The following is a 23785-nucleotide window of genomic DNA, read 5'->3' as shown; positions in this document are numbered from 1 at the left end:
AAAGTGGGTTAGTCGGGGAGCTGTCTTGCTAGAGCTATAGTTTTCGGGACATACCACATGTGACTCCATAACGAGTATCATAAACGTAACCTCAATACATGGGCTGTATTTGCCTCTCTATGTCGTCCATTCGTTGCCATGATGCAACCCCAAGGCCTTTTTACGTCCTGCCCAGGACAAAGTGACGAAGAAAAGGCCAGCGAAGCCGAACGGATGTCTTAGGCTAAACTCCAGCCTAACACCGCGTGCGCCTCCAAGGCCCCTGATCAGTGCGCAAAGCACAGTACGGTGATATATTCGTGATGGTAGAGAAAGGGCAGCTCATATGAGCTCACTTGCTCTGTCGGCCGACAGCATGTCTGGAAGCTGGGACTGTTGCCGTTAGGCAAAGCCCAACAAGCAGAACAAGGCTGCGACTGCGTACCTTGAGCAACGACTCAAGATTACCGCAGCACCTTATGTTGCGACTGGCCACGAGAGGCAGCAGTCTGGTCGTCATCGTTGGAGCATGCCGTCGCAGACTGACCTGTCGGGATAGAAAGTCTTCCGGGCGGAGCGAGCAGGATCAACGAGCTTGCGAATGATAGCAAATATCGTGAAAGGGTGGTAGAAAAAAGAAAGCTGTTGGCTCAGAGGCACAACACGGGAAATTTGCTCAACCATCCATGGTGCGGGGAGATTGTTGATTGCCTCTGGGACTTGACGGCGTCGAGAGGTCGTGTTGAAGGATGTGAAGCTGGGAGAAGGCCGAAGAGGGAGAGGAGGGCTAGAGGTGGGTATTTGTAGGGACGTGTGGAGGGGGTGGTGGAAACTACCTTCATGGGCCAGGGCACCCGACCTGTCGCGCGTCAGTGGTGGTAAATCAACCGGGGGAAACTAGGAAGCTGGCGCGCTTCCCTCAGCTGCTGCAAGATGCTGGAAAAGTAGCAATTATTGACCAAAAAGGTTTGAAAAACGTTTTCACGGTAAGAATAAAAATCGAAGGAACGAGACAGCTTACTTTCTCGGGAAGCAGACGTGATAGACTCGAAGCTGCAGCTGCAGGACGCGACATTTTCCGGGAAAGGATAGGTGCACGGGCGCTGTTAAGGCAAGGTACCTCACCTAAGTCACTTTTAGTAAGGAAAGCGCGCACTGTACCTACCTTACATATCCGTAAAGCTTAAGTACTATTAGTAGGTTAAGTAGCTAAATGCTCATTTCAATCATTGATTGCTGGCTTTCTTCGCTGGCACTACCTGATACCTGACGAGTTTTGAGTACGAGAAACCAGCCCTGACTTCCATAGAATCAAGAAAGTGGAATTCTATTCCAGCAGGTGGATCTAATTGGTTACAACAGGTCCTTTTCTTTCTTATGGGAGCAACCACCGAGGCTTATCACCTTGGAACAGTGAACTTGACAGCAAAGGTGCGAGGGCAACTATAGCTTATTTGAACGGAGTAGCCGCTGTGGGGTCTGTATTTCATTGAGAACATATACTGACATTCATCTTGACCGATGCCAGCCAAGCCTTTCTGAAGTACCTTACATCATGCTCCTACACTGACCATGTCGCCGACTCGTATCACTGGACGGCGCGTTCCTTCTCCGAGCAGTGCCTTAGTGGAATCATGGCTCATATGAGTGCCAAAGTACACTTTGCCGTCGAACCTTCTGACCTTGCTCAGCGTCACGAAAGGTTCCTGGTGTCTTTCGCCGCTCTCCTGGTCGACGCATACCATCTGGCATCTGCGGCAGGATCCCAGCATAGTGAAATCCTCACCACCAATCGTGAGTTTTGTCCATCCATCCTCTGCCCATGGGAGATGGTCAGGATCTCGAGTTGGCCCGACCAAGATATTGCCTCGGAATGCTTCGGAGGGAACTGGTTCCCCGCCAGTTGCCTGGATTTCGTCGTTGAGGGCGCGCAAACTCGATGTATTGATCAGGAGTATTGGGCTCTCATTGGAAAGTAGAATCTTTGCTGGTGATTGTTCAGAGTCCGAATCCGGCGGAGAAGGCAACTCTGGAGATGCCCCGAAACTCCCCTTTGGCACCCAAACTTGAGGGTGCTGATGTTTCTGCACCTTGGCTTTTGAGTGACGCATACTTGGTCCCTGTCCTCCCGCTGGAAATCGTGCCAATGCGCATGGCACACCGAGAATATCACTGAAGAAGCCGTTGACATGATCGGAGGCATACACTTGCGTCGTAATCTTGTCGCCGCATACTCTTGAGGACCTCTCACGAGGGCCGCCGTTTGTTTCGAAGTAAGTGGGATCCGCAGATAGAGGAACTGAGATCTCGTCGGGTAGGTGAGAGAATTTTCTCCCTCTGTACGCTACACGCAGCGCGCCACCGTCGAAGTCAAGAGTGGGTTTGATGAGGGCCATCTTGGGATACCTCTTCTGGCTTAGTGCCTGTCCTGACCCTTGGTGGACAAGACACCACTCTCTATCCCAAGCCAGACCTTCGGGCATGACTTCCCAGTCCATACCAAGCGGAACAGAAAAGGCGCCACAGCTCTTGATCGGGTAGACGCTGATGCCCTGGACCTGGAACCCTATCGATGAAGTCTGGTTTTCGGCGCGACAGTCATCAACTGACACTTCTTCTCGATAGAATTCATCAATAAAGTCGATCAGGAAGTCAACGTCGGAAATAGTGCTCATCGCACCAAGACTTGCTCGAATAACGCCAGTCGGCTTTCCAGCGATGACATCTTGGTCAGTGCCGCAGCGAAACCCAGCGGAGAAATTCTTCCTCATCTCCCATGGGCTCAGGCCGAGTGCTGAAGCGATACCTCCAGGACTGCAGACGCCGCCGGTTCGAATATGTAAGTTCTTCAACGTGGCTAATTTTTCAAGCTCGTATAGACTGATCCAGGCTCCGGCAGCGTCGCGAATGTTGAACGAGACGAGTGGCCCGCTTCCTACGGAGCCATTAACCTCGCTGCGTCGTTCTGAGTAGATAGTGCAGACGGGCAGCCCATTTCCATGTTTGAGGCTGGCAAGTCCATCGTGTAGTCGGTTTCTAAGGAATGCTGTGTGCGATGCTACGCTACTCATGCTTCCGAAGAGCTCTGCGTGAACATCTAGAGCAGCATCAAGTCCTATGATGTTATGAAATGGAAGAGTGCCGTCCTCTAGCCTCTCATGAAGGAACGTCGATTTTGGAGCATGCCATCTTTCTTTTCCGCAGACAACCATATCGACGGTGCCACCCCCGAAATAGCGCCTTTGATTGAAAATCGGCTCGGCCTGCCTTCTAACAATCAAAGCGCCAAGGTCTGGAAAGCCAAAGATTTTGTAAAGACTCAAAACCGTAAAATCGGGTGCCGTTTCCGAGTTACTGAGATCTAGAGGAGAAGTGGCCACTAGTGAGGCTGCGTCCAATAGCGTAAAAAATTGCCGGTGCGAGACGGCAGGCGACTCTCGCAGTAGAGATGGCCACGTTAACGGGTAACGTCGCCCATCCATATGAGATTGAGCTGAGTATGAAAATAGCGTGGGCGAGTCTGATGCTTCCGAATCATCCAGAGGAGATTTCCCATCAATCCAACGTCTCACATCGCCATCCGCAACGCATCTGCTCTCACGCGCCTCTTCGCGAACCCCTATTATACTTGTGTGGCAAGCTTGGTGGTATACGTAAGAAAAGCCCTCTGGTGAGGCTCGGAAGGCGTCGGAAACAAGTTTGATCCCAGCTGTGGTGTTGGAAACGAAGACCAAGTCAAATTCCTCAGGGTTAGCGTTGAAAAAACGGAGAAGTCTGAGGCGAATATCTTCAATGCGAGAGGTGCTATACTGAGAAGAAGGCGAAGCGGAGTGGGGGTTGCCCAACAAGTTTGATGTCAATTCTGCAGAGAATCTGTCAACCAGAGACTTGGCATATAGCGTTGTTCCGGCATGGTCGAGATATATGGAGTCTGTGTTGTTGGTCAGTAAGTTGAGATAGAATAATTGTAGTTGATGAACCAATGAACCTTTGATCATGGGGAACTCCCTATCCCTGAACTCATCCACTCGGGAGTTATAGCTTCTCATATCCGCGTCAACCATGACGGTGAAAAGTGTTTCCACGAACACCACAGGTCGTAAAAGGCAAAATATGAGTTGGTAGTCAGGGTTGTTAGGGAGGGATATGGAAGTAGGTAAACAGCAACGTTGGGAACGTTAGTGACCTAGTGACCCCTCTGTCTAACAAATGCGCCGGATTAGGTGAGACGAAATGCCCGTCCAAGCCCATGCATATCCGAGTGAATGTGTATATGAATTCAGAGATTGTCTGTGTGTCATTGTGGGAGAGAATCAAAACACATCTGCGAGGAAAAGGAAGATTGCCATGAGCCAAGACAGGTATCGTGGGATGGCGGCTTTGTCCGCCGTTCATGCTAGAATGCCGGGCACCTCCGCTGCCTCAATAGGCCGGTCGTCGATTGCCACAAGCCGTCTGTGGCCGTCATGGGGAAACAGGGGTAGACAGTGCGGTCGTAGGCGATATGAGCCGACACTGTGAAACCAACCGTGTCCCAATTGCATTATGTAAGGTACCGCTGCGCACGAGCCTGGAAGTAGGGGAGGGGAGGCACGAAGACAAGACCCCATCTTTCTGGGTCGCGTACGCACGGACCAAGGTACTCCACCGAGCCGTGTTTAATTGAATCGCGAGAAAGCGCGTTCCGCGACCCTGGCATCGCGTCGTTCCCCGGTCATCGTGCTGGCGCGCGCCTAACACTTAATTAAGACTCTGCGGTTCCACTTACAGCTTCCGACTTCCCACACCTCGATACTTCCTACTTCACTTTTGTTGGTACCTCGAACAAGCTTTCCTGCGTTGTCTACTTCGGAGTTGTCAGTCACGATTGCCTCTTCACCATAATCATAATCCCCAGCAACAATGTCTCGTGCCTCACTCGGCAAGCGGACGAGGTCCGTCCAGGATCAAGGTAGGCCCTATCACCCCTATAAGCCAAACGCACTTTCTCACACACAGCCCAGATTTGGTCGACCTTCCTGCCAAGCGTACCAGACGGCAAACTCGAGCTGCTTCAGAGAACGACGAAAACGCGGATCCCGAAGTAACTGCCACCACGCCAAATGTCGACAACGATCTCGACGACACCTACGTTGAGCCGGCTGCGAAGAAGCTCCGACGTTCCCCTTCCCAAAACTTCTTGAAGTCGATCCCAATCACGCCTCAGACCCCAAGACACCGTGATGTCTTCGCGAACTCTCCCTCGACCCCTCGCCAGGTCGTCAAGTCTGCCGGCAAGCTTTTCCAGAGGCTGACGCCCCAATCTCCCCTGACTCCCGGCTCTCTCCAAACCATCTACCATTCTGCCCGGCAGCTCTTTGCTCGGGGTGCCGACCCAGGCGAGCTTGTCGGACGCGAGAAAGAACGAGAGCAACTGACGGAATTCGTTCAACGCTGCTCCTCCACAACCCCCAATGGATGTCTCTATGTCAGCGGCCCCCCTGGAACCGGGAAAAGCGCAATGGTTAAGGAGATTACGGATAAGTCCACAGAATCGACCGCTGTGCGTCAAGCATATGTCAATTGCATGAGTGTTAAGTCATCAAAGGACCTCTACAATACCTTGTTAGAGCTTCTTGGACACGAAAGCGATCTACCGGAAGCATTGGCGATGGAGGAATTACAAAATATTTTTGTGACGAAGAAGAAGGGCTCACCTGTCTACTTGCTCGTCTTGGATGAAATCGACCACATCCTGACGATGGGTTTGGAAAGCCTGTACCGGTTGTTTGAATGGTCTCTGCAGCAGCCTTCGCGACTGGTGCTTATTGGAATTGCGAACGCCCTCGACCTCACCGACCGCTTTCTGCCGCGTCTGAAATCCAAGAACCTCAAGCCGGATCTTCTTCCCTTCCACCCATACTCAGCCGCGCAAATCAAGAGTATCATCAGCACCCGTCTGATGACGTTGTTGCCGGCCGACAGTAGCGACAAGACGCTTCCCTTTTTCCATCCTGCGGCGATTGAGCTTTGCTCGCGCAAGGTTTCGAGTCAGACTGGGGATTTGCGCAAGGCTTTCGAAATCTGCCGAAGAGCACTGGACGTGGTTGAGTCAGAGACCAGACGGCAACACGAGAACGAAGCAAGAGAAAAGGTTCTGCAGATGACACCGTCCCGGAAGCCTCTCGGCGAAAATGCGAATATGGCCGGCTCCAGCGGGTCCTCGAGGAGCGTCTCACACATCGCTGCAACATCCCTTAAGGCGCTGACAGCCGAGAGTGCACCCCGTGTGCTCCTCAAGCATTTGAACCAAGTTACGCAGGCGGCCTTCAGCAACGGAACCAATCAGAGGCTGAAAGCACTCAACCTTCAACAGAAGGCGGCGCTCTGCTCATTGGTGGCCCTCGAGAAACGCAACCGAGCGCTGAGGATGACCACTGGCCCGTCTACCCCCACCAAGTCACAAACGATGGCACCCACAGTCAAAACTCTGTACGAGACGTATTCTATCCTTTGCACTAGAGACTCAGTTTTGCACCCGCTGTCAAGCTCAGAGTTTCGAGAGGTCATCGGAAGTCTGGAGACACTGGGTTTGGTCAACCCTGTTGATGGAAAGACAGGTGGACTTGTGATGACACAGACACCCAGCAAGAGAGGCCGCAAGGCGGCGCTTCCCACCGGAGAGGACAAGCGAGTGGCCAGCTGCGTTGGCGAGAAGGAAATGGAGAACATTGCCGAGGGTGTCGGAGCGGGTATTTTGTCGAGCATTCTCAGCGGCGAAGCATTGGATTGATCATTACAGCATAGCATAAAAGTGTAGAAGTACTTGGGTTCATTGTGCATTTTGCATGGCATCGGAGTCCGGAAAGGCATGGCACGTGGCGTTTTTGGGGATTTGTTGCGGGTCGATGGACACGGTCGGCAGGGCAATGGATGTCAAAAGAATAGGTTGTCTGGATTTTGATCGAAACGTCACTTGAGAGTTTGGGGAAATAAGGGACTGAGGATCATGAGGCTGAGCCCAGGGCATCAACATGGTATATGCTCGAACAGAGAGCATCGATGGGGTGCGAAAGAAATAGAGAGACGAGACATTAATAGCATGATACCAGACGGTTAAAACGAAACAAGGCTTGTCGAAGCAGGCAAATATCACCCGAGTCGCTTACTATGTATGTCCGGCGCACGCCCAAATGTGAAGTGAGTGACGATGAGGCGAAACGAGGATGAGGAGCTGCGGCCGAAGGGTCAGACGGAAGGCCGTGCTCCCAGTGCCCAGCGCTCCACTGATGTTGACCAAAGGTGCCGGCGTTTATTTGCCTATGAGTGCTATGTTGCTGCTGACAAGTCAACCCTGAACTGTTTCTTTCCCGCCAGCCAAGAAAGGTTCCACGTCGGAGTCCCAGATCGGGCGGAGATCCGCAGCCTTCAAAGAAACGGTGTAACCGCCAAGAAAGGTGAATTCTGCCTGGGTCTACGACTTGACTATAGCGGAGGAGGCCCTGATCCCACTCAACGCAGCAGTACCTCAAGGCTTATCTTGGGCCGTTGGTCTTGGCCTGCGTCTATTTTGCCGATGTCAATATCGACGAGGGTACCTAGGTCCCAGGGGGAAGGTCGAGAAACACAGAGGATGGTGCCGGCCGAATCACAGTTTGTGGTCTTTTACTTCTCAGTCTGAGGTAAGCTGGGGGGTTTCTGTGTGGTTTCCTCTCCCCTCTCCTCTTTGAGACTATGCTTGAGGTCCGAGGAAGTGGGAAGAGGAGGCATAGTTTATGTCTCGAAGGCGTATCTGTATACAGCAATTTTTGGCAAAACGGGGGGTGGGATAGGGTGAATGGGGGATCAAAGGCATGGGATGTAATCCGTACGTCTTACCTTACAGTTCCGCTATTTTTACATTTCTTGTTCCTGAATCCTGAGTGGACTGGGACGACATGCTTCACGTATACCATCCGTATGCTTGTCTGTTAAACACTACACGGCCTCTGGCCGAATGGAAGTAAGCCATTGGTTGACTGATTGGTCGGGGTCTCGTGTAATAAGGCAGACAGAGGCAGGCAGACATTGGTTGTCAATCCCTCAGTGTGTTCGAAGGAAAGGGTCTCCCGTCGGCTGTCGGCATCCTAAAAGCAATGAGTTATGACGGATACCACCCTTCGGGCAGCCTACAGGTTGGATCTGCTAGAGGTGTGTGTGTGTTGTGGGTGGACAGTGTGGTCGCCGACTCGCAGAAACGGGCAAGCGATGCTGCAAGAGGGCCAACAAGATTGGATCACCTCAGGCACGGGAGACAGGGTTCGGATAAGGCGCCAGCCCAGACATAGCAGGAGCAGCAACAACAACAAGGGCACAGGGCATATCGAGAGATTTCGAATTGTCGAATGGCAAGACTCGGGACGGAGACGGAGGCGGGGGGGGGGGGGGGAAGGCGTCTCGGGCGGCGCCAGCTAGAGTGGCGTGTCTTGGAGGTTGTCTCTGCTGCTCTCTATCTCACTTTCTGCCTCTTTCCTTTCATGATGGGCGAGGATATCCTGCCAGCAGCTCCCGCTATTCTGCACCCAAGTGTGGCTGCGGCAGGCCCTGCCTCCGACCACGGAGCCCAGCTGCCCATACCCACCCACCTACCTACCTACCTACCTACCTACCTACTTATAACCACTACTTCGTCGACCTCGCCGTCGCTACCGCTACCGCTACTACTAATTAAAGCTATTCCTAACGTTAATATGCCGCAAGAAGAGAATAATCGCGAAGTTAACGATCCCTTTGTTTACTAATACGACTACGTAGAGTACGACTGCCTACTTTACGGCTAGCGCTACCCTATCCGAGGCTAGAGTAGTACTTAACGAGGCTACCCACGAGATAGTAGTTATGATTAAAAGCAGTAACGCCTCGCAGAGTTAACCTACCCGAATAAGCGTCGCAAATCCTCGACCTCGTTCTAGCCTTTCGAGCGAGTTAATTGGGTAGCTGGGCAGCTGGGTAATTAGGCTAATTAGGCTAATTCGACGGAATCGTCGACTTGGGCTAATTCGTCGACTTAGGCTAATTCGTCGACTTGGGCTAATACGTCGACTTGGGCTAACGCGTCGATTACCGTACTTTTTACTAAAATAATTCAAGTTAATTACCGGCCTCTGATTAGCCTAGCCTATTCAAATGCTGACTACGCAGAGCCCAGCTTACGTATGTACCCGAGACCGGCGGTCGTGTGGCGGCCGCAGCCACACTTGGGTGCAGAATAGCGGGAGCTGCTGGCAGGATATCCTCGCCCTTGGGAAATCAAAGTCCGCGTCCGCGCAATCTACATCCGGCGTACCATCTGTACAGTAATACACACTACGTGGCCCCGACCCCGTCGCCCCAAGTTTCTCCTGCCTCAGGTTGTTTTTCTCCTGAACCCCCGGCACCCACGGGCAATCTGAGACTGTGAACCCTCGAGATTTCCAGAAAAAGCGAAGCTTTCTTGGCAAGGCTCCCTCTTCGCTCTTGGCATATGCAACCAAGAACATCCGCTGCCAGCATCTCTCAGATCCCAGCTTGCCTGCTAGCTATTCCATCATCAAATCAATTCCCCCTCCCAACCAGCCCGCCAGCCCGCCACGCCCACGCCCGCCTAAACCACCCCCAAGGCCCATACTCCGTACTCCCTACTCCCTACGCAGACCTCCCTACACTGAGGTGCTCCAGACGACCAGAGCACAGGTCCCTTGACCGTCCCGACACACCGAGACCTCGTGGAGTCGGTCCTGAACCCGCCCGCCCGACCTACCGTTTTCCCGTCCTCGAGCCAAGACAAACCCACTGGGACGTCCAACAATACCGTCGAGTCTCGACTAACCCCCCCGCCAAAAGCTGTAAGCCACCAAGGCGTCGCTGTGCGAATCCCCTCATTGCATGTCGACGTCGAGGCTGCAACTCAAGTCGCCTTTGCTGCGCCCCCTTCCCCATCTCCACCCCGAGCCTGAACCTAAGCCTGAGCCTGAGCCCTTCCACCCTCTCCGCTCAGCCAACTCCTCCACCGTCGCCGACATCACCGTTCTCGTCACCACCCGCCACGACCATCACCACCACCACCGACGACTCCCACAACTTCACGACACCGCCAAAGGCCCGGCCCACAAGTCGTTGCATACATGGGCGCATATTCGCATTCCAACGGCTCCGTCGAAGAAACAACCTCCTCCGCTCGCTCATTCTTCTCTCGTTTCGCTCTACCCAGCCGATCGCGTTCGCGTAACCTCGCCGACTTCCACGTCCGCCCCGACGACCCCCACCGCCAGTACTCGGCTGGCGACCATGTCTATGGCGCTGTAGTCCTGACCGTAGTCAAGCCCATCCGCATAACCCATCTTACTGTTGCCCTGCATGGCTACGTTCGCGTGCACAAGGGGCCAGCCGTCAGCGAGCCCCCCGTCGCGAAACCCGCCTTGTCCGGACGCTCCTCGGCGCAGTACCATGGCAACGGCTATGCATCGCTCTTTCAGGACGAGCAGGTGCTCAGTGGTGAGGGCAGGTTGGAGGCCGGAAAATACGAATTCAAGTTTGACTTAGTGTTCCCCGAAAAGGGCTTACCTAGTAGCATTGATGTACGTCCGGATTCCGCGACTGGCACGACAAGGCATACTTGCTAACGCGCGTGCGTTTAGTTTGAACGAGGCACGATTTCCTACATGATAACAGCAACTCTGACGCGTCCGACCTCGATATCTCCGACATCGTCCTGCGATCGAAAAATCCAGTTGGTTGAGCAAATAGACATTGGATCCCTCGCGCCGCCGCGCTCCCGAACCATCTATCTCGAACCCATCTCCAAGAAATCAAGACGAAAGCGGACCGCTGGCAACGAAAAGAATCCGGCCACAGTGGAAACTACGGAGCAAGGGTCAGATGTCGATCAACACGATGCCGAGCGTGCGGTAGAGTCACCAGCGCCAACAGAAGATCACCCTCACGATCCGCTCGAATATCCCCGAAGCCCAACGCATACGGATATACAGAGCGAAGTCAGTGGTGACAGTACCGTCAGCTCAAGCACGGGCATCAGTCTAGCAAGAGCTGAGCCTCAGCTGGCCAGTAGCTCGCTGACAAACTCCAAAATGCAAGCTGTCGACGAAAAGACGATCACGGCAACGATTGAGATGCTGAAGGGCGGCGCATTGCCAGGTGACACAGTGTCAGTTAAGGTCTCGGTGCAGCATATCAAACGGATAAAGAGCATGCATGGTGTTATTGTCACCATGTACCGGCAAGGCAGGGTTGACACGGCACCGCCAGCCTCTATGTTTGCAGACATTATGTCGAAAGAAGAGACCCGCAAGCTGGCGAAAGAAGACTACTACCCGCGGTCACGGACCGGTTTGGGCGGCTTGTCACTAACCTCGACTTCGTCACTGAGCGTCTTCCGAAAGGACCTATCTCAGTCCGTTGCCCCGCTCATTATCGATCCGGTTACATTGGAAACGACGGTGACAGCATCGCTCAAGGTGCCCGAAGATGTCTTCCCGACCATCAAAGGCGTGCCCGGGGATATGGTCAGCTTCAAGTACCAAGTGGAGGTCCTGGTTGATTTGGGTGGCAGGCTCGCGAGCCAACTCCAAGGTGGAGGCCAGTCTAGGGTGGCTCAGTTCGCACCCGGGTCAGGGGCCAACGATGGCAACAACGCGGCGCTCAACTCGTGGGGAGGAAATGTGTTAGATACGGATCGGTTACGACGCGAAAAAGGGGTCATCTCTGTCGTTTTTGAGGTTATTCTAGGTTCTACGGATAGCTCAAGGTTGCGTGGGCGGAGTAATACGTTGCGGACATACCAAATGCGAGAAGGGTCGCTCAGCAGGGAAGAGGTTTCTAGCCCCTGGCCGACCGACGACATACACGCAGACGACGGTGAGAGCTACTGGCCGCAGCCTCCTGAGATGCCAGCTCCTCTCAGCCGGCAGCCCACCATCACGATACACCCCACGAGTCCTCCCGAGGAGATGCAAGCACCAGCTTACGTACCTCCCCCACAAGTTCCGGACGAGGGGAGGATGACGGAGAAAGAGCGGGCACGTCGTCAAGAGGAGAGACTTTTACCGAGTCGACCGCCCCAGATGTCAGAAGCAGGCCCGTCAGGGGCATCAGCACCGGAGCCGAATATCTACGACGCCGAGGATGGGCCCCAGCCCGTACCGCAATCGCATCATCGTGGAGCAAATGGAGTGGAGGAAGAGCCATCCGCGCCAACGCTGGATGACATTTCTACACACCAAGAAGCGCGGACAGAAGACAAACAGGAGCTCGAACGGCAACGGCTGTTGGTCGAAGCCAGCGCGCCACCGGAATTCCCAGACGACTACGATGCGGGGCCGAGTGCATCGGCGTCAGCACCGCCAGCAGACGTCGCCGAGCCGTCGGCGCCGGTATTAGCGGATGAAGACGACTACGGCCAGCAGTACAGTTACAGCACAGAAGCAAGCACTGGACAATCCAGCCACCAACACCACGCAGCAGGCTCAGAACAGCTGCCGAGGTATGAGCGATGATGATACAACGGGAGGGGGGACTGGGGTTGGAGCACGAGGCATGAAAGAACAATGGGTGAATAGTGTATAATAAGTGTGGTTGTTGTGAGCATTTGCGAAGTGCGTCATCTACAAAGTGACTATAGAGACACGAACGTGTGAAACGAAATTTTGAGAGCGAAAAATACAGCAAGCAATATGACATATATTTCAAATTTCGTTGCGGGGACCATTGCGCACCAGAGGAACATCTACATCTTTATAGATACGTAATGGTACATATTGAAAAATGACGGGCCAAGTCTTGGCGAACGTAGCTTGTCCCGCCCCAGCCGCATGGCATATGCAGATTTGGCGCGCGGCGAGCCGCCGATTTGACATGCGATGCGCTCGGCAGCCACCCATCTTGAAACGAAGTTGTTTGCATAGATTATCAGATTTGGTCCCGAGTGTTTGGCACCACCACAGCACCACAGCCTGGGCGGCTGCTTCCAGCCCCCGACCTCTTGGCTGCGAACCGTCTCAAGTTTGTTCAAGTTCCTTTCGAGTCGTAGTTGCGAACTCGACGGGAATGATTGGGTCCCGGGTTGGGTGTGGTGGACGGAGTGAAGGGGATAACCAGAGAGCACCGACGGACCTAGGGATTCCGGGTTCGTGAGGGGGGAAGAATGAACTAGACGGTCTGGTAATTAAGTAGCTAGGTAAGGTACAATAGCTCCCCCCCCCCCCCCCTTTTTTTTTTTTTTTTTTCCACTCCCTTTTTTCTTTTTTCTAGTTCTTTTGTTGGCCATCGGGGGGGGGGGGGAGGAGTGGGAGGGGGGGGTGGGGTTTTAGGGTTGGGGGTAGGTGACACGCCTCCCCCCCCCCCCCTTTTTTTTTTTTTTTGCTGCCTACGCCTGTTTTGCTTGTTGGAAACTGCTACATGGAACACGGGAAGGGGGAACGGGGGAACGGGTGATCCACCGCTGCGACGAAGAAAAAGTGCTTGTCGAAGGCTTGATTTGGGCGATCAAACGCTGCTGCCCTTGTCTTGTCCTCTTCCTCTCTTTTTTTTTTCTTCCTGTTCTTGTTACAGGTTGTCGTTCCGCCGCGTTCCCGCCATTGACGGATTTTCCGGCATTCCCTTTCTTTTTTCGGAGTTTCTGAGCAAAAAGAAAATGTCACGCTGAAGGTTGAGGGTTGGGCGGGTATTGACCGTTTCGGCCCCCCGAGGCCGGCGCGAGCAGATTTCCGGAGATCAAACATGTCGACTGTTGTTACTGCTGCTCTTACCTTGCGCTAGGCAATCAAACCAAACCATCTGCTTAGAGATTTGTGACCTAAATATGCGTTACGTAGGCATCCAGATATGGTTTGACGTCTGGTATGACGCTATTGACAAGTAGGCTAATTATCCAAGACCAAACCCGACGAGAAGAAGAAGAAAAAAAAATTGACAGAAAGTCGAGTTGTAGTCGGCGGCAGGCCACATGAGAGCGTTTCCAAAGGGAACCAAGACCAGCCAAGAAGCGGGAATGGGGCGTGGCACTGGAGAGAGTTTGAGACGCCAACACGTCGAGACAGCCGTCGCCGCAAAGCTTGGCGGTTCGAACGGTAGGAACGGTGCGATACCGTTCCTTCGAAGGGGGCCGCGCCCGGGCGGCTGGACCCCTTTGCTTGGCATGAATTGTCAGATCGTTTCTGTCGTTGGTACTCCGTACCTGGTCGAATACCTACGGATGGTAAGGTAGGTAGTACTGGAGCCCAAGGTTCTACTGGCATCGTTCCTGATAGGCGGGGCTGTGGCAGCCAAAAGCGTGTGAACCTAGGTAGAGATCACTTAGACCCAAAGGTAAGATCTGGCAGCTCATGTGATTGATTGATTGATTGGTGTGCGTCTGTGATACCCGTTCGTGAGCGTTAGAGATCTGGGAGGTTTAGTTCCGGCCAATCAGAAGAGAAACGGCGGATGCTCGGCATGGTTCTCTACCGCAGTACGATGGGATCACTGAATGCTTCGGTGGCTGAGTCTCGTGCGTGGTTTCCATTCTGCTGTGCGGCATACGATAGGTACGAACGCAGCAGACGCAGCGGCAAGAAGAGAGGCTCAGCTGCAGTGCGCTGTTCTCTCTTCGTTCTGTTGGGTCTGCTGCGCAAGTGTGGGAGGGAATTGAAGGGCACCCAAATCGCGCCAATGTTTGCTGGTGGAGTTCGTTCGGCACGTTCATGCGGGTACCGGATCCATCTGGCATCTCGATGCCTTTGACCAAAGTGGATGTTTCTTAGGAGGTTCCCTATCAAATGTGAAGAGAACCTCAAACAGTGACACCTGACGTTTTGGATTTGGGGTGTCATCATGGTGCTTCTGGCTCTCCAGCTTGCAGTGCTTGTGTGGGTATTGTTCATGTTGGGCTGTCTTGTTATGTATTCGAGTATAACTACCGGTAGTCTACAGTAGTAAGAAGAAGTGTCTCTCCGGTCCGCGTGAGAAGGTCAGGTCAGCCGGGACGAGCGACGTAGACAATACGCTGGAAATGTCTCGCCAGGGGACGTGGCCTCAGTCGCATGACTACATTTCGTGTGCGACCGACCTTGGAAGCTACAAGACTCTCCTTTCCCAGGCCGTCGTCACCTCTTCCCTTTCCTCCCATGCGACGCAAGCGCCCACGGAGATGCATATCGCAGGTGGGAGCAGCGAAAGTCAAGCGCGAAGACGAGCCCAGCGTCCGTCCTAGCCACTTTGGCGGCAGCTAACCACCTAACGACCTACCTAGACTCACTCTGGCCCGAACCAAGGGTGCCTCATTCGTGGTAGTACGCCACGAACGCGAACCTCGGAATCCGAGTATCGTTGAGGGTGAATCGAATCTGTCATCATGGCGTTCAATGCTGCGGCATATACCGAGTGACGGTCCATCTATGCACCGCGCCCATGGCGAAAAGCTATGGATGGAAATTGGGACGGAGCGCTTTTAGGTGGGTAAGGTTGTAAGGCGCGGTAAGGTAAGGTAATCGCCCACGAGCTGCTCCCTCCAAACAGAATGTGGTCATGGGAACAAATCGGCGTTCAAAGACTTGCAGCATCATCAATGGCGAAAAAAAAAAAAAAACAGAAGGAGACAGAAAGAGACGGGAGAGAGGACGCATCACCATGCCGCCACCAGGGACACGCATCCGGCCAATCAGGCGGTATCCACCTTTCCCCAAGTTGTGGCTGGGGCGCTGGCGGTGTCGGCTGTGGCCCTGCTGCGCTGCGCTTTGGGTCAGGTCTGCAAGGAACAGTCATCACCTTCAGCCATGCCGGGTCTAAACCGAGTCTTTAGGTACTGTGGAAGAGTGCTATGCAAGCACTGCAAAGTTCCCATTATTGGACACGGGGGCCCCGGTAGCCTAGTGGTTAGTTGGGTTCGGGATTACTCGCGGGTACCTCAATCTATCGCGCTCATCGGGCCTTGGCCGATTGTATTTCGTGGCTCCCCGCCCCGCCTGAAAACGTGTCCGTGGTGGTAAGTCGGGGTTCTTTCGCTCATTCGGTCCCAGTGGAGTGCTACCTAGGTACTTTACGGCATGCGCAGCTGTCTCGGGGGGGCACTGTCTTGGGATTGGGGAAGAAGAAAAAAAAAAGCTTCGATTCCTCGGCGCCGCAGCTCATCGCTCTCTCCGAATGACCTCAGCACAGCAAAAAGAAATTGTGTAGGTCCCTAGGTAGACTACACCACGCAGGGCACTTCACTCTGCATACTGGCTGGCAGTGGCAGCTGGGTAAGGGTACCAAAGTACCCATCCGACGACGGAATACCTACAGGCTACACTACACTACGTGCCTATACGTGCCTATGGGAACTAAAATGCTTAGACTGGAAAGTACTGGGCTGATGCGTCGTACCTACCTTACACCTCCACTGTGACTGAGGTGGGACGGGGGGTGGAGAGGAGGGGGAGCCACCAAGCAGCATCGCCCAGCCCGTCACTTTCGATGCAGAGCAGGGATGTCCTCGAACCTGTCACTGGGCCACTTCTCTCTTTCACTGCCTTATTACCGTGCCTTACTCCATACAGCCCTTTTTATCGACACACGTTTCCGCTCTTCTTCTACCGCTGCCGTCTCGGAATTCTTTCATCTCACACACTCACTCTTATCCACCAGTTCGCCTCTCTCTGTCTTCCCCATCAGATCCTCCCCATCATTCGGCTCTCTGAATAGCTTCATTGTTTCACCTACATCTCAAGCAATCAACAACAAGTACACACGTACACAAGATGGCCAGCAACGACTACTACAACCAGGGTGGCAACTACAACAACCAAAACTATGGCCCTCCTCAAGGCGGTTACCCTCAGCACCCCCAAGCTGTAAGCACTCACCCTCGTCTTGTCCTCCCCCATTCCTCACGCCCAGACAATTCTTCTCCGTTGGCGCATTCCAATGCCTCAGCTTGATTACATGCGCCGGGCCTCTACCTTGCTCACAATCATGAATTTGACATGCGAACTACAATCACTAACATTCTCAGGCCTACGGTCCCCCTCAAGGAGGCTACCAGCAGCAGCAGGGCGGCTACTACCCCCAAGGCGGCCCGCCGCCCATGCAGTACCAGCAACAGCCTCCCATGCAGGCGCCCCGGCAGAAGAAGCAGGGCGGCGGAAACTGCTTGACGGCCTGTCTCGCCGCCCTGTGCTGTTGCTGCGTCATTGACGAGACGTGCGAATGCTGCGCAGAATGGTGAGTTTTCTCTCTGTCCTTATCTCAATCCATTATCATATACGGTGACTGACGATATCCCAGTTGCGAGTGCTGCTTCGACGTTTGCTAAATAAATTGAGAAAAAATCTCCTTCACTCACCCACTTTAGCTCATATCAACAAAATGAGAGCCAGAGCGAGAGATGATGTTTTTTTTCTTCTCTCTTTCAATTCACTTGCGGGATTCAGCAAAAAACCTGACATCCTCGGTGTGTCAAAAGTACGGTCTGTGGTTTCCGTCCAAAGAAAGTGGGGAACCCGACGGGATCACGGCGAATACCTAACGTCGAAGAAAAAACTGTAATTGGCTCCCAACAAATTTCCCAAACGACGACGACAGGCAAGAGGAAGGAAAATTGATGGAAATCGACGGCTCTATTTCCACGTGGCCTCTCGCACGGCTCAATCGGCCTCGACTGGCGCAAAGCAAACTCGCAAAAGAACACGAAACCTGAGACGACGAAATGAAGTTGGGATGGTTATAGGGACGAATCGATTGGAGGAAAGTGGAAAACTTTGGGAGGGACGGGGTTCACGATGGGTTCAGCGACCTCGTTGATTACTTTTTCCCCACGGGCGTTCATGGCGCTGTTCTCTCCATCTATCTGTCAAATCTGGATGAATTATTTGTCGGTGGGCGCATTTTTTATGCGCCGTAATGACTTCCTTTCTTTGGTAGTCTTTTCTTCTTCTTTTTTTCTTTTTTGGCAAATCAATATGTATACCTCACTAATATGAGTATTGAAACTTGTGGTCAACGTGACATGAGATGAAGATATGGACTAAAGCACCAACGTTCAGTCGCCATTATCGTCCATGGGCTTGTGTGCACATATCATACATCTACATTTACTGAGCGTTGAACGGTTATGGCGGAATCACGGAATGCTGCAAGCTTCTCGTCAATCAAACTCAGGACAATAAGACCGATGTTTTTATTCCTCTCAAACGCAGCTAAGCGCCTCACAACTCAAGACTGTTCTTGGTTGGGAGGCCCAGGGCGTGATTCGTCGCTGGCCGTCATGGCGACTTTTTCTAACCGCTACCCATGAATCCATCCCTAGTTGTCCAGCTGGACATAGTTGGCAGGGAAGAGACCCTGCTTGCCACCGTAGGAACCGAACCACCAATCCTCGTCAGGGAACTCGAGGTCCTTGATCGTTGCATTCTCGGGGAACGAAAGTTCTACAGACTAAGAGTCAGCATTGGGGTATCAAAAGAATAGGGGATGCGCTTTTCTTACCATTATCCTCAGCAGCCTCGTAGTCGAATTGCGCGGTGGCTGTTCGGCCGCCAGCGGCAGCTGCCGGTTCCGGCTCCGCTTGAGCCGGTGCGGGAGGAGGGGCGCTTCGTGCCGCCGGCGCCGGTTCAGGCTCATCCTCGACAAGCTCGACGTAGTTGCTGGGGAACAAGCCGCTCTCGCCGCGGGAGTTGGTTCCCATCCACCAGTCCTCGTCCACCATCTCGATGTTTGTGACATATTCGCCCTCGCGAAGCTCAAGCTCGTTGTCTTCCGCCTTTTCGTAGTCGTATTGAATCACAGCGCGTTTGCCGCCGGTGTCCGCTTGGCCCGCCGCTACCTGCTCCTGACCAAACGATTGCTCTGCAACAGCTGCGGCAGCGCCACGGCCGGCATCGTTGTCTTCTGGAAGGTCCTCCTCCCTGGGTAGCTCTTGCTGAGTAGGGATAGGGCGGGGAGGTTCCCTCTCCTCGGGCGCCTCCATCTCGACCTGGGGTCCGCGAGATACGGGCTGCGCAACTCTGATGGGAGACTGGGGCTCCTCCTCCTCCTCTTCCTCTTCAGGGGCTGGCCTAGAAGGCAGACCGGGTAGAGCGAACCCACCGGCCGGGGGAGGCCGGGAACCGCTAGGTGGGGGAGGAGGAGACGGCTCATCGTATTCTTGCTGCTGGGGCTGCTGCTGCTGCTGAGGCTGCGACTCGCGGGGAATAGGCGGGGCTCCGCCGGTGAAGCGCTCCTTGAGGGCACCAATGCCGCCACTAGGAGAAGCGGGCGTCTCGACACTTCGCTGGGCATCCTCGCCAGTGTTCTCCTGGCTGATGGAGCCCTTGCCGTACTCGGGCATCTTGACGGGTCCCCAAGACTTGCCAGAGTAGCCGCTCTTCCACTCGCCGGTTGATTGAACGCCAATCGGAGAAGTGACTGGAGGCGAGACAACGTTGGATACGGATCCGCCCTGCTTTCCCTTCTTCTCGGCCCAGAGCTGAGCTGGCGTCTTGCCGCCTTGGTCGGCAAATGTGCGGCTTGCGGCACCCACTGGTGGAGGCGCGGGAGCGGAGGTTGCGCCGAATCCAAGACCACCGGGCGCGGGGGCCTTAGTGCCGGTGAAAGCTGCCGCACCGCCAAACTTGTTGGCGACCTTGGGCTTCGGCAGTGACGTCAAGCGTTCTGACTGGTTGAATGCGGCACTTCGCTCGGCCAGCGACTTAGGCCGCTCGTCTTCCTCGGGCTCCTGTGCCGCAGCCTCTGAGGGCTTCTGTGCCTTGGCGCGAATAGCTGCAATGTCGACCTTGCCGATGGGTTCGTACGCACCCTTGACCGGGACAGGCCTGTCATCCTGCTGGTTTTTCGCTGCGGCGCGAATCGCAGCAATGTCCACCTTTCCAACGGGTTGGTATGCGCCCTTCACGACATCAGGCCTGTCTTGGGAGCCGTTTCCGTTGAAGCCGGAGGGTTCTTGCCGTTGCTTCGTGAGCTCTGCCATGTTGACCTTGGTGGGCTTGTACGCAGATTCGACCTTCTCCAGCTGGGACCGAGTCACCTGAGGCGCATCGTCTCCCCAGCCATCCTCGTCGACACCTGCGGGCTTGCGGTTTCGCGCGGCGACGATGGGGTTGACGCCGCTTGATGATGTGGTGGGTGTGAAGACGGGCTTAGAGGCAACCGGAGGTGGGGCAGCGGAAGACGTGGAACCGCCTGCTGAGTACTTGGCACCGGAGGCATCGGCAATCTTGCGCATGACGCTCTCTGGCTCGAGGTCGCTGTCTGAACGAGCGGTGATCTGGACGTGGTAGCCGTGGAGGATCTTGGAAACGGCGGCGGTATGGGTGGTGAAGTAGCCCTTGGTCCTCTCGGGGACACCGCCTCCGCACCAAGCAATTAGGGCGTGCTTGGGGAGGCCAGAGTTGGGATCCTTGACCTTGACAAAAGCGAACTGGATGCGGCCCTCGTTGAAGTCTTCGATGAGCTCCGAGAGCTCGCCATCTACGTGGGAAAGGACACATGTCAGCGCATTGTCTTCCCCCGAGCGAGGTCGGGAGCTCGGGCGAAAGAGCGGGGGAACTTACCACCAGTGCTCTGGACCTTCAGCACACTCTCCTTGTTGCCGCTGTCTTGGAAAGCATTGGCCAAAGGAGCCTGAACTGAGAACAAGGCCCATTGAGCGTATGTCGGGGAGCTCGAGTTTGGGGGCGGGCCGTTGATGACTCCCTGGTAGCTGCTCTTGATCGAGGGTCCGTTGATGGACAGATTGAGTGACGCCATTGCGAGTTTGGGCAGTAAGCTCGACTAGCAGTGGTCGTCGATCGTTGAGTCGTCAGTAGATGAGGGGGATTGGTGAGGGGGGAAAGAGGTATAATAGTAGGGTGGAAGATGTTTAATCGTAAAGGTCTCCGTCGGAGAGTCGCCTATGTCTGACGGGCAAGAAGCTGACGTAGCAAACCAGCCCTCTCTTCTATTGCAGAAAGTCGTGGACAGCCGAGAGTTGGAGAGGCGCAGCACAGGTGGAACTAGAACTTGGAGGTGAAGCACGGTCCCGCCAGCATCCAATACGCGGACGGTCGGTTACGCAGCTCAGCGTTGTTCAGCGCTGGCCAGGTGTCGAGGCGGGGCAGGCTGGGCAGCTACCTAAAGTGACTGACTGGCAGTAACTAGGAGCCTGGGAGGGGGACGGGGGGGAGGGGAGGAACAGGGCGGGCCAGAGAAGGCGGCGTACGAAGTAGTACAGGACACACTGTGCTCCGAAGGTGCCTGCCGCTTTCGCTCTCCGCTTCGGGCCTCTGCGCTGCTCTAGTGGGGCAGCTTGGGCATGCCCCCGTGTGGTCCCCGCCGAGTGGGATTCTTCACATATGTAATTATGCCACGTAAATATCGCGACAGATGACGCAACTCGAGACTTTCTCCCCTACAGTCATCAACCCATGCAGCAACCCCATCTCCTGCCCGCGGAGATCGCTATACCCGATACTATCGCAGCCACCCCGAAAAATCACGACTTGCCCCTCCAAATAATACCCCTCCACCCGACGTATCGGAGACCCGTGGTTTATCAGCCGTTGGACTTATCATTCCGCGATTCAACGTCCGACCAAGCCCGTCCTTCCTCTCGAGTGCGTTCCACAAGACTCTACGACTCCACGCGATTCCCTCTTGCGGCCACTTCTATCCGATTGACCCCGAATAGACCCTTAACGCATCACCTTCAACAACCGACCATCCCAAGAATTCGCGATTCGCCAAAAAAGCACAATGTCGACGATCACGGAGATCACCAGTCTTGCCGACTGGGAGAAGCACATTGCCTCCACCCCGCCTTCCACCCTCCACATCATCTCCTTCCATGCGCCATGGGCCGCCCCATGCGCCCAGATGGCTACCGTCCTCTCGACCCTTGCCTCCGAATACCCCGTCACCAGCCCCCCGCAGACATCCTGGGTTTCCATAAACGCCGAAGAGCTCAGCGACATTAGCGAGACATACAACGTCACCGCCGTGCCCTTCCTCGTTCTCCTGCGCAACGGTCAAGTCCTCGAGACTGTCAGCGGTAGCAGCGCTGTCAAGGTCCGCAACGCGATCGAGACGCACGCAAAGAAGCCCGCCGGCGCCGCTGCCACGGTAAACGGCAACCAGGGCGTCGAGAATGGTCCCAGCGCGATGCAAGTCGACGAGCCCGTCGACCCGGCCAAGGCCAAGGAGGAGTTGTTCAAGCGCCTGGCGGACCTTGTTAAGGCGGCGCCAGTCATGCTCTTCATGAAGGGCACCCCCAGCTCGCCTCAGTGCGGCTTCTCAAGACAGCTTGTGGCCATCTTGAGAGAGCACTCGGTCAAGTACGGCTTCTTCAACATCTTGGCAGATGATGAGGTACGACAGGGCCTGAAGGAGTATGCCGAGTGGCCGACCTACCCTCAGCTCTGGGTTGATGGTGAGCTGGTTGGTGGTCTTGATATCGTAAGTGGAAAAGTCTCAGCGCCGTTGCTGACTCACAATTACTAACGTTATCCCTTCCCTAGGTCAAGGAAGAACTCTCCAACGACCCCGAATTCTTCGGCCCTTACAGCATCAAGGCCAGTGCTGAGGCCGCTGCGTAATCCGCCTAGTCATCAACAACATCCTGCATATTCACGCCTGCCCGGTCCTCACCGTGTAAGACGTGACGATTCTCGTAGTCTTTACATACCCACTCACATTTGATTTACATCCTTGCCTGGCCACTCGAATTCCAAATCGTATCTGGCTTTTAGATCGGGCGACGATATAGCCCTTGGTGTGATCAAGTCATTCGCCAGTCAGTCAGCCATCGTTTAAAGGTCTTCAAGGTTGTCCCCGATCTGAGAAATATGACTGGGAAGAGACACTTGGGAAACTGGTTGAAAGATATCTTTGATTCAAGAAACTGCGATTCCGGGCTCAGAGATTCGGCATGGCCAGAGTAATCATCGTTTGCAAGACACAGGCCCGGCACACAAAAGTTGACGCATTTCAAGGCATGAGAACATGAGATACAGAGGCGATCTCAAACGGAGCGGATACTTTCAGGTACCTTAGTTAGGGCTCGTTCGTCTTACGCTATCGTCAATGACAATGAAATCATTCAAGGTAGACGGCACAACTCTGTGTGATGCACCCCTTGAATACAGCGCTTCATTATTCCTGTGTTGGGACCTTGTTTATTCTTATGCGAGGTTCGATTATCAGAGAGAATGATCAGCGGGGCGCCACTCCTCACCCAGAACATGATACACTACAGAACAGATCTATTGTGATGAAAAGCATCGTCTTACTTCCTAGCCAAATATTGAGGTAGGGCTCAATCACGGTGGTGGTATGGTCGTCAACGTATCAGACTCCCATTGCTCCCATAGATACGCTCAAGAAAGAGCTAGGTATTGTAGCATTGCACTCTACCTTATCTTCATTCCCGTGCTGGGCAACGGTATCATATGAGACTGGGCACCTTGATGGCCGTGGATGATTCATCTCCAGCAGATTTCCGCAGCGGTCCTTCCTCGCCTACCTTGTTTACCTCGAGATCAGATGGAATACAGGTGAGGAAGCCTTTATACCCTCCCTCAAATCCATTCCTGTCACCAGCCAGGAGGCGCCCGTCTAGGTCGATGGGTCAGGTCAAACTGGCTGGGTGGTGGAGTGGTTAATGGTCAACATCAATTATCTACGCCAACCAGCCTACTCGACGACAGGCTTAGCGCATACGAGTACCCGAGTTCGAATCCCAGCATGAGCACCAAGAGATGTAGCCCCCAGTTCAGCACCGGGGGGGTGAACTCTTTTTGGTTCATGTAGTTTACATACTTTTGATTTATTCCTCTTGGGTAGAAAGGAAAGGTACATAGCGGCGTGC

General features: G+C 54.2%; 7 protein-coding genes across 7 annotated transcripts; 4 read left to right on the top strand and 3 right to left on the bottom strand.

Moving 5' to 3' along the window:
* Positions 1-1532: 1532 nt before the first annotated feature.
* On the bottom strand, positions 1533-3461 carry CLUP02_05402 (MOSC N-terminal beta barrel domain-containing protein; the record flags this gene model as incomplete). Its single annotated transcript, XM_049284409.1, has 1 exon — positions 1533-3461. One exon carries the CDS (start codon positions 3459-3461, stop codon positions 1533-1535), a length of 1929 nt encoding a protein of 642 aa, XP_049141552.1.
* A 1290-nt stretch (positions 3462-4751) lies between these two features.
* Positions 4752-6751, top strand: CLUP02_05401 (cell division control protein; the record flags this gene model as incomplete). Its single annotated transcript, XM_049284408.1, has 2 exons — positions 4752-4930; positions 4978-6751. Coding segments are annotated over 2 exons (1953 nt in total), but the record flags the coding sequence as incomplete, so codon positions are not given.
* A 3349-nt stretch (positions 6752-10100) lies between these two features.
* CLUP02_05400 (arrestin) lies at positions 10101-12488 on the top strand (the record flags this gene model as incomplete). The annotated part of the gene is made up of 2 exons (XM_049284407.1): positions 10101-10553; positions 10614-12488. The coding sequence occupies 2 exons, from the start codon at positions 10101-10103 to the stop codon at positions 12486-12488; spliced, it is 2328 nt and encodes a 775-aa protein (XP_049141550.1).
* A 4218-nt stretch (positions 12489-16706) lies between these two features.
* On the top strand, positions 16707-17317 carry CLUP02_05399 (uncharacterized protein; the record flags this gene model as incomplete). Its single annotated transcript, XM_049284406.1, has 4 exons — positions 16707-16799; positions 16961-17169; positions 17233-17251; positions 17300-17317. 4 exons carry the CDS (start codon positions 16707-16709, stop codon positions 17315-17317), a joined length of 339 nt encoding a protein of 112 aa, XP_049141549.1.
* Positions 17318-17668: 351 nt separating this feature from the next.
* On the bottom strand, positions 17669-18213 carry CLUP02_05398 (uncharacterized protein; the record flags this gene model as incomplete). Its single annotated transcript, XM_049284405.1, has 4 exons — positions 17669-17790; positions 17920-17971; positions 18031-18100; positions 18167-18213. 4 exons carry the CDS (start codon positions 18211-18213, stop codon positions 17669-17671), a joined length of 291 nt encoding a protein of 96 aa, XP_049141548.1.
* A 36-nt stretch (positions 18214-18249) lies between these two features.
* Positions 18250-20691, bottom strand: CLUP02_05397 (SH3 domain-containing protein; the record flags this gene model as incomplete). Its single annotated transcript, XM_049284404.1, has 3 exons — positions 18250-18374; positions 18433-20412; positions 20496-20691. The coding sequence occupies 3 exons, from the start codon at positions 20689-20691 to the stop codon at positions 18250-18252; spliced, it is 2301 nt and encodes a 766-aa protein (XP_049141547.1).
* A 984-nt stretch (positions 20692-21675) lies between these two features.
* Positions 21676-22514, top strand: CLUP02_05396 (glutaredoxin; the record flags this gene model as incomplete). The annotated part of the gene is made up of 2 exons (XM_049284403.1): positions 21676-22374; positions 22437-22514. The coding sequence occupies 2 exons, from the start codon at positions 21676-21678 to the stop codon at positions 22512-22514; spliced, it is 777 nt and encodes a 258-aa protein (XP_049141546.1).
* Positions 22515-23785: the final 1271 nt, after the last annotated feature.

Source organism: Colletotrichum lupini, chromosome 3 (genome assembly GCF_023278565.1).
Source record: "Colletotrichum lupini chromosome 3, complete sequence".
Taxonomy (NCBI): domain Eukaryota; kingdom Fungi; phylum Ascomycota; class Sordariomycetes; order Glomerellales; family Glomerellaceae; genus Colletotrichum; species Colletotrichum lupini.
The sequence above is the reverse complement of the archived record's forward strand: the minus strand, read 5'-3'. Positions and strand labels throughout refer to the sequence as shown.